The sequence below is a fragment of the Oryctolagus cuniculus genome, chromosome 17, assembly GCF_051225735.1.
Source record: "Oryctolagus cuniculus isolate XC-2025 breed Fujian yellow rabbit chromosome 17, ASM5122573v1, whole genome shotgun sequence".
In the NCBI taxonomy this organism is placed as follows: domain Eukaryota; kingdom Metazoa; phylum Chordata; class Mammalia; order Lagomorpha; family Leporidae; genus Oryctolagus; species Oryctolagus cuniculus.
The window spans coordinates 48,634,934-48,646,635 of NC_142883.1; the positions used below are offsets into that span (position 1 = coordinate 48,634,934).

Here is an 11,702-nt window from a genome sequence, read left to right on the forward strand (position 1 = left end):
ATGTTAATGTAATGTTAATGCAAACAGAACAGATTCCACATAGCTCATAGATACAACTCTATAAGGATATAATCTGATTATAAAACATTGCAGTGTAGAGATTATGTTCATTGTGATGATGGTGAAAAAAATAATTTTTTTCAGAACACTTAACAGTCGGCGTACCATAGAAACAATCAATCAAACTTCAACTTTTGATGGACACTACTGCTTCTGCCTAAGGGCTCTAGCAACAGAACATGACTGGAAAGAACCAAACCACTGTCTCAGAGTTCCTCCTCCTAGGCCTGCCCATCCAGCCACAGCACAAAAACCTCTTCTACGTCCTGTTCCTGGCCATGTACCTCACCACAGTCATAGGGAACCTCCTCATCATTGTCCTCATTCACCTGGACTCTCATCTCCACACGCCCATGTATTTGTTTCTCAGCAACTTGTCCCTCTCTGACCTCTGCTTCTCCTCTGTCACAATGCCCAAATTGCTGCAGATCATGCAGAGCCAAGTCCCATCCATCCACTATGCAGGATGCCTGGCCCAAATGTACTTCTACCTATTTTTTGCAGACCTGGAGAGCTTCCTCCTTGTGGCCATGGCCTACGACCGCTATGTGGCCATCTGCTTCCCCCTGCACTACACCAGCATCATGAGCCCCAAGCTCTGCTTCTGCCTGGCGGCGCTGTCCTGGGTGCTGACCGCGTTCCATGCCCTGCTGCACACCCTGCTCATGGCCAGGCTGTCTTTCTGTGCAGATAATGTGATCTCACACTTTTTCTGTGACATATCTGTTCTGCTGAAGTTGGCCTGCTCTGACACCCATGTCAATGAGTTGGTGATATTTGTCATGGGTGGACTTGTTATTGTCATCCCCTTCCTACTCATTATTACATCCTATGCAAGGATTGTGTTGTCTATCATCAAGGTTCCTTCTGCACGGGGCATCCGTAAGGCCTTCTCCACCTGTGGTTCCCACCTGTCCGTGGTGTCGCTGTTCTTTGGCACAATTATTGGTCTCTACCTAATCCCATCAGCCAATAATTCTACTGTGAAAGAGACTGTCATGGCTATGATGTATACTGTGGTGACTCCCATGCTGAACCCCTTCATCTACAGCCTGAGGAACAGAGACATGAAGGGAGCCTTGGGCAGAGTCATTTGTAAAAAGAAAATCCTCTTCTGCCTATGATGGCAGAACTAAAATTTTTACATAATTTATCTCATACATATATACAGATACTAATATTGGAATACTATTCCAGACTCTTTACGTGAATTTCTGTCAAAATGGCACACCACATAATCATTTAATATTAAGAAAGAAAATGTAGCTGAGCAATTTAACTAAGGGAGAGGATCTTCATGACCTGGCTGTCTCTTCCTCTTTATCTTCCTCACCTGGAAAAGCATAGTTTAAAAACTACTGGTTTGCTGGGTTGTGATATAGCAGATTAAGCCAACAACCTGCAGTGCCGGCATCCCATTTGGGCACCAGCTTGAGTCCTGGTTGCTCCACTTCTGATCCAGCTCCCGGCTAATGTGCCTGAGAAAGCAGTGGAGGAGAGCCCAAATGCAGAGCCCACGGGGGCATCCACATGAGACATCCAGAAGCTGCTCATGGCTCCTGGCTTCAGCCTGGCCCAGTGCTGGCTGTTTCAGCCATTTGGGGAGTGAACAAGTGGATGGAAGATCTCTCTGCCTGCCTGCCTGCCTGCCTCTCTCTCTCTCTCTCTAGCTCTGCCTTTCAAATAAAATAAATCTTTTTTTTAAGAATTACTGTTTTAAATCATCTGCATGTCTTACATTCTTAAATTGTTATAGGACTTTTCTTATTTTATCCAGAACACCTCTTTGTTTGTGGCAGTTCTAAGTAGTTCCATATATTCTTTGCTCAGTACTAAATTAGATCAAGTGTGTTAATTATCCCAACCAACCACTAAATGTCTCCTATAAATACCCCCCAAAAGAAAATTTCATAACATTGTATCACTTAAGTACCCTCTACCCCTCCAGATTTATTTTCACATTTACAAAGACTTTCTTGGCCTGGCATGATGTTCAATATATTTTTTCTAATCCTTTACAACAATGGTGTAGTTTGGGTTTATTTAGAATTAACTAACAGCACAAGAAGATTTAAAATTTTCTCTAGTAATGAGAAAAAAGCTAGAGCTGGTACAAATAAGTTCACTTTTTAAGGATGTCTCTCTTCTATTTGATATTTTGACTTTCACAAAATAACTGTTTTTATTCCACCCTCATGACAACTTCAAGGATATTCAGAAGCTACTATCAAGGTAAAATATGCAAAATATGGAGGAGTTCAATGACTGCCCAATCAGTGTGTCAGTTGCTGAGCCTATATAATATCACAAACTATCTGACTCCAGTTTCTTTTCATTCTTTTCCAGTTCAGAAGGAAGATGGGCAACCATTCTTTTTTCAAACAGCTCCATGTATGGCAAAAGTTCCAACCTTAACTTTTTTCCTTTGTCCCACAAGTGAGGGCCTCCAAAGCCATCACCTTCATCCTCTTGTATGTTTTCCTGACCTCCACATCTTGATCTGAAGCCCAGACCTTTCTCCTGAGCTCCCAACTGCCATTTTCATCTGACTAGTGCATATCTCCACTTGAGTTTCCACGGGCAGTTCAATCACATCATGCTCAACATTCAGCTCTTTATGTCCCGTCAAGTGTCCTTAATCCTACATCCTGATTTCTGATGTCACCTTCTACAGGCTTCCTTGATCAACCACTTCTTTACATTTGATTTCATATTTCTTGAAATAATGTACTTTCTATATGGTTGTTAAGGTAACATCAGTTCTGGGGCCGGCGCCGCGGTGTAGTAGGTTAAATCCCTGCCTGCGGTGCTGGCATCTCATTTAGGCACTGGTTCCTGTCCTGGATGCTCCTCTTCTAATCCTGCTCTCTGCTTATGGCCTGGGAAAGAAGTGCTTATGCCTCTGCATCCATGCGGGAGACTCAGAAGAAGTCCCTGGCTCCTGCCTTTAGACTGGCTCAGCTCCGGTCATTGCAGCCATTTGGGGAGTGAACCAGGGGATGAAAGACCCCTCTGTCTGTCTCTCCCTCTCTCTGTAATTCTGTCTCTCAAATAAATAAGTAAATATTTTTTTTAAAAAAAGGTAATGTTGCCAGTGCCGCAGCTCACTAGGCTAATCCTCCGCCTTGCAGCGCCAGCACACCAGGTTCTAGTCCCAGTCGGGGCGCTGGATTCTGTCCTGGTTGCTTCTCTTCCAGTCCAGCTCTCTGCTGTGGCCAGGGAGTGCAGTGGAGGATGGCCCAAGTACTTGGGCCCTGCACCCCATGGGAGACCAGGATAAGCACCTGGCTCCTGCCATCGGATCAGCGCGGTGTGCCGGCCGCAGCGCGCCGGCCGCGGTGGCCATTGGAGGGTGAACCAACAGCAAAAAGGAAAACCTTTCTCTCTGTCTCTCTCTCACTGTCCACTCTGCCTGTAAAAAAAAAAAAAAGGTAATGTCAGTTCTTATAATGGATAAACTCTGGGGGCTGGTGCTGTGGCACAGTGGGTTAATGCCCTGGCCTGAAGCGCTGGCATCCCAAATGAGCGCCGGTTCAAGACCCGGCTGCTCCACTTCCGATCCAGCTCTCTGCTATGGCCTGGGAAAGCAGTAGAAGATGGCCCAAGTCCTTGGGCCCCTGCACCCGCGTGGGAGACTGGGGGAGGCTCCTGGCTCTTGGCTTTGGATCGGCTCAGCTCTGGCTGTTACAGCCAACTGGGGAGTGAACCATCAGATGGAAGACCTCTCTCTCTCTCTCTGCCTCTCTTCTCTCTCTGTGTAACTTTGACTTTCAAATAAATAAAGAAATCTTTAAAAAATAATGAATAAACTCTGAAATCTCAGTGGCACAATACAAAAGAATTATCAGTTACAAGATAAAATATTAGCCTTTAAATTAGTTTCCTCTATACCAGAAATACAATGGAAACAAACCTCAACACTGAAAAAACGAGCCTGTTCTCAAGGCCAATTAGATTAGATACAAGAAGGGTTAGTGCTGTGATGCAGCAGGTTAAAGCCCTGGTCTGCAGTGCTGGCATCCCATATGGGCACTGCTTTCGATCCCAGCTTCTCCACTTCTAATCCAGCTCCCTACTAATGTGTCTGAGAAAGCAGTGGAGGATGGTCCAAGTCTTTGGGCCCCTGCACCCATGTGGGAGACCTGGAAGAAGCTCCTGGCTCCTGGCTTCAGATTGGCTCAGCTCCAGTCATGCCATTTGGGGGGGTGAACTAGCAGATGGAAGACCTCTCTCTGTCTCTGTCTCTACCTCCCTCTGTACTGTAACAAATTCTTTACTGAGATACATACAAGAATACCACAATGAAAGGAGATATATAATGGCCATGGAAAGGGTGCCTTTTTTTTTTTTTTTTTTTGACAGGCAGAGTAGACAGTGAGAGACAGAGAGAAAGGTCTTCCTTTTCCGTTGGTTCACTGCCCCTCCACCACCAATGGCTGCTGTGGCCGGCGCCACGCTGCAGCCAGTGCACCACGCTGATCCAAAACCAGGAGCCAGATGCTTCTCCTGGTCTCCCATGCGGGTGCAGGGCCCAAGGACCTGGGCCATCCTCCACTGCACTCCCAGGCCATAGCAGAGAGCTGGACTGGAAGAGGAGCAACTGGGACAGAATCCAGTGCCCTGACCGGGGCTAGAACCCGGGGTGCCGGCGCCTCAGGTGGAGGATTAGCCTATTGAGCCGCAGCGCCAGCCAGGGTGCCTCCTTTTAAACAGATTTTTTGAAGATTAGCCTTGACATAGTAAAATCAGTTTAAAAGTATATAATTTGATGAGTTTTGAAGCTGTAATATTTTAACATCAATTCACATCAAATATATCCAATGAAACCCGAGTCCAATTCCCTATGGAACTGTTTCTGTGCAAACTGACAAGCTGATTCTTAAGTTAAAAGAAAAATGGGTAAAATTTCTAAGAATTATTTGAAAAATAGAACCTGAAAGTTTATTCTTGGTCTGTAAAATATCAATATGTATTTGAAAAAAATCAATATATAGTTGAAATAGTATAATTTATTCAGGAACTGACAAAAATCAAATACAGCGAGAAAAATGTAAAGAAATAGTCCTGTGTCTGTGAGGATCTATTTTATGATGAATACAGAATTTCAATCAATGGAGGAAAGAATATACTACTCAAAAATGACACTGAGAAAAATTGGACGTGGAAAAATAGTAAATGAATTCCTTACACTACATGTAAACATAACTTTTTATAAAGATTTATTTCATTTATTTGAAAGAGTTACAGAGAGTGGTAGAGACAGAGAGAGAGGTCTTCCATCCACTGATTCACTCCCTAGACGGCCTCAACAGCCAAAGCTGTGCCAATCCGAAGCCAGGAGCCAGGAGCATCTTTTGGGTCTCCCACGCGGATGCAGGGGCCCAAGGACTTGGGCCATCTTCTGCTTTCCCAGAAGATAGAGGAGCATCCGGGACTAGAATCGGCACCCATATGAGATGCCGGCACTTCAGGCCAGGGTTTTAACCTGCTGCACCGCAGCGCCGGCCCCAGTAACTTTAATAGCTTCAAAAGCTAAACGGAAACTACAAATATAAAAATAATATAAAATAATTTATGAGGAGGCTTCAAAAGTTTCATGGAAAATGGGATTAAAATATGATACAAATTTTCAATGAGCTTTTTGAAGCCCCCTCATATATCACACAAAACTCAGGAACTATGTTTAAAAAGTCTGACATATTTGAAACTTATCTGGGACAAAAGATAACATAAATGAATCTGAAAGAGACATAACAGAGTATAGTCTAACAGACACAAGATTAAAATTCAGAACATATTAAAGGCCCCCACCAAAATACAGACAGAATAAGCTCTAGAGTTCTATAATACAGTGGGGTGATTATAATTCATAATAATGGGTCCTATGCTATATATATATGTGTGTGTGTGTGTGTGTGTGTGTGTGTGTGTGTGTTGAGAGATTGGATTATATCCCATAAAAATGTACACACAGGGGCCAATGCTATGGTTTAGTGGGTAAAGCCACCACCTATAGTACCAGCATCCTATATGAGCACCAGTTCAAGTCCTGGCTGCTCCACTTCTCATCCAGCTCCCTGCTGATGCACCTGGAAAAGCATTGGAGGATGGCCCAAGTGCTTGGGCCCCTGTACCTGCATGGGTGACCCAGAAGAAGCTCCTGGCTCCTGGCTCCTGGCTTCAGCTTGGTACAGTTCCGGCTGCTGCGGCCAACTGAGGAGTGAACCAGCATATGGAAGACCTCTCTCTCTCTCTCTGCCTCTCCTCTCTCTGTGTAACTCTTTCAAATAAATAAATAAATCTTTTAAAAAGTACCTATATTATATGTTAATCAAAAATGTTTAAAGATGAAATACTAAGATTATAAAACAGGGGCTGGCGCCTTGGCTCACTTGGTTAAACCTCTGCCTGCGGTGCCAGCATCCCATGTGGGCGCTGGGTTCTAGTCCTGGTTGCTCCTCTTCCAGTCCAGCTCTCTGCTGTGGCCTGGGAGGGCAGTGGAGGATGGCCCAAGTGCTTGGGCCCCTGCACCTGCATGGGAGACCAGGAGGAGGCTCCTGGCTTCGGATAGGTGTGGCGCCATCCGTAGCGGCCATTTGGGGAGTGAACCAATGGAATGAAGACCTTTCTCTCTGTCTCCCTCTCTTTCACTGTCTGTAACTCTACTTGTCAAATAAATAAGTAAATAAACAAAATTTTTTAAAAAAGAATAAAACAAATAGAACAGAAAGTATAAAAAGAATACTAGCAGAGAACTCATAAAGAATAAATGACAGGAAAATATGTTCAGCTTCAATGCCAACTAGGAACAAGCAAACTGAAAAATAGTAAGTGTTCATTGAATGATCATATAATTGGCAAGTTTACAAATAGTTGACCTTCTCCACTAACAGCAAGGACTAGGGACTACATTTTAAAATTTTCTTGAAATATAATTTACATACAAGCAAATACACTCATTTTAAGGTCAGTTCAATGAGTTTTAAAATAAAATAAACTTATAACCCACTCAAAATCTGGAAAAATTCCATCACCTCGCAATTTAGTATGAAAATTTACAGGCCAGCGCCACAGCTCAATAGGCTAATCCTCTGCCTGTGGTGCCAGCACACTGGGTTCTAGTCCCAGTCGGGGTGCCAGATTCTGTGCCAGTTGCTCCTCTTCCAGTCCAGCTCTCTGCTGTGGCCTGGGAGTTCAGTGGAGGATGGCCCAAATGCTTGGGCCATGCACCTGCATGGGAGACGAGGAGAAGCACCTGGCTCCTGGTTTCGGATCAGCGTGGTGCACACGCCGCAGTGCGCCAGACGCAGCAGCCACTGGAGGGTGAACCAACGGAAACAGGAAGACCTTTCTCTCTTTCCCTCTCTCTCACTGTCCACTCTGCCTGTCAAAAAAAAAAAAAAAAAAAAAAAGAGAGAGAGAGAGAGAAAGAAAAAAAAAGAAAATTTACAATCAAGATTTCATCTCCTGTCACTAAGCTGATTTTTTCCTATTTGAATTCTATCACTGCAGATCAGAATTTTCTGTTTGAATTGTTTTTAGAGTCATTGTTAGGTTACACAAATTAAAAAAAAAAAAAACCAGTGGCAAGCATAGGGCTCTCACTCACTCCTTCCATTCCAGTTATCCTCGATATTAACACCTTGCCTGAGGGTGGGACATTTGTACAAATTATGATCCAGTGCTGACACCTTATTAATTAAAGTCTACAGTTTCCTAAAGGAAACTATGTTTTGTAGATTTGAACGGATGTATAATGATTTGTATTCACCAATTCAGTATCAAAAAGAATAGCTTCACCTCCTAAAAATCCTCCATGGCTTTTAAAGAACTTAGTCTGATTTTTCCAAAGGAGGAAAATTTACTCCCCTACCCTGAAATCCCCTTGGAATTGATATCCTATTTAAAATATAACTTGTTAATGACCTCCTTTTAAATTGTGCAGTATCCAGGTTTTACAGTCTTAAATATGTTTAACTCATCTATGCTCATTTAATTACAATCCAAGTTGCAAATTCAAAAACCTAAAATAGGCACTCGTGAGCATAAAATTCCATTTAGTAACAAGTTAATGTTCAGCCTTTAAAATGATAATATTTCCTTTCCTTCAAAGGATTTCACAAAAATAGAGTAACATCAAAAATGTAAAGTTTATTGATAACTTGCAAAATAGTGAGAAGAGGAAAGAAATACTTCACGAGTGAAGTATCAACTAGTATATAGTTATAAATATTATTTCACTGAATCATGATGTAAATGACAATATATCATTTTTTCTCATTGCAATGATGATTGTCATGAATCTTCACTTTGCAATATTAATCTGTTTTCAAGAAAAATAAAATGAAATGAAAAAAAAAAACCTAACTCTGGCTCCCTCCCCAAGCTTGAGAGAACAACATTTAGGGCCCCAGGGATGACTTGAGTTCTTGGGTAAATACAAACCAAACTATTCTAACAAAACAGGATGAAAGCTCATTCTAGATTCAGGTCCATTAAAAAGGACAATGCAGAGGCAGGCACTGAGGCATAGTAGGCTAAACCTCTGCCTGTAGTGCCAGCATCCCACATGGGTGACAGTTCATGTCCTGGCTGCTCCACTTCCCATCCAGCTCCCTGCTGTGGCCTGGGAAAGCAGTAGAAGTTGGCCCAAGTGCTTGGGCCCCGCACCTGCATGGGAGACTCAGACGAAGGTCCTAGCTCCTGATTTCAGATCCGCCCAGCTCCAGCCTATGAGGCATCTAGGGAGTGAATCAGGGGATGGGAGACCTTTCTCTCTGCTGCTCAAATAAATATTTTTTTTTAAAAAAGCACAATGCAGAGAGGAAAACACAAGATAAATTAAAAAGGTTAAGAGACAGAATGATGTGAGTGCTTTATAGAGAGATAAGTAAAAAAAATTTTTTGAACAACAAATCCAGTTTAGAAGTAGCAGGAGACTGAGGTGTTTGGGTCTTAGTCCTTGTTGACGTGGGAGGAGGCAGTATCATTTAAATTGCAGTTATTGTTTTAAAAACATAGATGATAAGTAAGTGGTTTAATAACTTGAGACCAAAGTTTCTATTAAAATATCATAAAATACGCCTCTTCAAGGTGACCTGAAATTCACAAAGAGAAAAACTTTCCTAGCTGGTCACTGAGAACCCATTCCTGTGTTCAACTACACACTTCTCCTTTCTTACTTACTGAACAATTACATAGTGTTTCATTTAAACAGTTTCAAAAATAAGTCTGTATTAATATTTAAATATCAATAGATAAAATTATGTAATAATCCCAATCATCATGGGCAGAAGATGATTTTCTTTTTACAAATGACTCTGCCCAGGGCTCCCTTCATGTCTTGGTTCCTCAGGCTGTAGATGAAGGGGTTCAGCATGGGAGTCACCACAGTGTACATCAAAACCATGACAGTCTCCTTCACAGTAGAATTATTGGCTGATGGGATTAGGTAGAGACCAATAACTGTCCCATAGAACAACGACACCACAGACAGGTGGGAGCCACAGGTGGAGAAGGCCTTACGGATGCCCCGTGCAGAAGGAACCTTGATGATGGAAGACACAATCCTTGCATAGGATGTGATAATGAGTAGGAAAGGGATGACGAGAATGATGCCTCCCATGACAAATATCACCAACTCATTGACATGGGTGTCAGAGCAGGCCAACTTCAGAAGAGCAGACATATCACAGAAAAAGTGGGGGATCACATTATCTGCACAGAAAGACAGCCTGGCCATGAGCAGGGTGTGCAGCAGGGCATGGAACGTGGTCAGCACCCAGGACAGCACCACCAGGCAGAAGCAGAGCTTGGGGCTCATGATGCTGGTGTAGTGCAGGGGGAAGCAGATGGCCACATAGCGGTCGTAGGCCATGGCCACAAGGAGGTAGCTCTCCAGGTCTGCAAAAAACAGGAAGAAGTACATTTGGGCCAGGCATCCTGCATAGTGGATGGATGGGACTTGGCTCTGCATGATCTGCAGCAATTTGGGCATTGTGACAGAGGAGAAGCAGAGGTCAGAGAGGGACAAGTTGCTGAGAAACAAATACATGGGCGTGTGGAGATGAGAGTCCAGGTGAATGAGGACAATGATGAGGAGGTTCCCTATGACTGTGGTGAGGTACATGGCCAGGAACAGGACGTAGAAGAGGTTTTTGTGCTGTGGCTGGATGGGCAGGCCCAGGAGGAGGAACTCTGACACAGTGGTTTGGTTCTTTCCTGTCATGTTGTGTGGCTAGTACCTTTAGGAAGAAATAACAGTGTCCCCTAAAGCTTGAATTTAAAAATCAACATATTTCTATGATACATTATTTATTAAATGTTCTGTCAAAATACTTCCTTTCACTCACATCACAATATCGATGTCTTTACTCTTGATGTATGCAATTACAATCCATAGACATAAATGCCTTATTTCTTCATTTCTTTTTACATGTTACAGTATTCCTTTGTTTCTCAAACATTATTATCTATTTGTTCCTGAGACACAAATTTATTAGTTTACTTTCTGACCACTTGAAAACTATGATTGGCTCCTACTCTGTCTGTTTCTTACCTGTTAATTTTCCTCAAGGTTTTCTAAATATCATTTTCTTTCAACTTTATGTACACCTACAAGCAGAACCATGCCCTCCACTGTATTAGCTTACCATTTAAACACTAGTGTAGCTATCTATCTAACCCACAGAACTCTGTATCCCACCGCTCCATGATTATCTTCCTGTGGAGGGATCACAGACATCTTAAGCTCAACAGATCCCAAATGAAACTCAAGTCTTACCTAGTCCCTCTCCCAAACTTCTCCTTCTCCATTCTCACAATCAGTGAAAGGAATCCAGTATCAAATCAAAACTCTGTGAGTTTTATTTCATTCATTTCTCCTCTCATCATCAACTCCAATCTAACATAGCCTATAGATTCTACACTTAGCTCTCTGATCATCCACTCTGTATCCAAACACACGATCCTAGGCCAGGCCGACATCTTAACTGAAATGGATGGTTAAAACAGCTGCTCAATTCATCTCCCTGTTTCTCTGCTTCAGGGCTTTTCCCCTTCAACAATCTTTTTCTCCCATTGTGGTGTTCTTACATCTTTCTCCTGACTAAGTATTTCAGAGGATTCTCATTGCTCTTAAGATAACGGCAAAATTCCTTTCACGGGCAGGAGTGGTGCTCTAGGACCTGACTCTTGCCGACCTCCACACTATCATCTGACCCCACTCTCCAGCAGTGATGGACTTAAAAGTGATCATTTCTTGCCTCCAGCATTTTGCACCTGCTGTTCCTCCTAACTAGCATCTATTCCCTCTGCTCCCTTTCTACCTGATTTACCCCCAGTTATTCTTCTATGTAGATGACATTTACTCAGCTAAACCTTTCATGTCTCACCAGACTTCTTAAGATTTGCTCCTATGTTACCACTGTTCCCAGTACTCATCCCATAGCACTCACGTCCTAGATCACTAGTTTAATCTGACTTCCCCCCAGACTGCAAGCTCCGTGTAGGAAGGCCATGCCATGCCTGCAGTAGAGCTGGCAGCTGGCATGGTACCCAGATAGGACCTATGTTTCATTACTTACTTATATCATTTTCCTTCAAGTTGAGACATACTTATGAATTCCTCAGTCTTCAAAGGC

At 43.0% G+C, this 11,702-nt stretch overlaps 2 protein-coding genes across 2 annotated transcripts; one reads left to right on the plus strand and one right to left on the minus strand.

The window, feature by feature from the left end:
- The first annotated feature begins 239 nt into the window (after window positions 1–239).
- Window positions 240–1,184, plus strand: LOC100353371 (olfactory receptor 1468-like). Its single transcript, XM_070060035.2, has one exon. The coding sequence runs from the start codon at window positions 240–242 to the stop codon at window positions 1,182–1,184; it is 945 nt and encodes a 314-aa protein (XP_069916136.1).
- Window positions 1,185–9,343: 8,159 nt separating this feature from the next.
- Window positions 9,344–10,288, minus strand: LOC100357002 (olfactory receptor-like protein DTMT). The gene has a single exon (XM_089317010.1). It carries the CDS (start codon window positions 10,286–10,288, stop codon window positions 9,344–9,346), a length of 945 nt encoding a protein of 314 aa, XP_089173136.1.
- Between the last annotated feature and the right edge of the window lie 1,414 nt (window positions 10,289–11,702).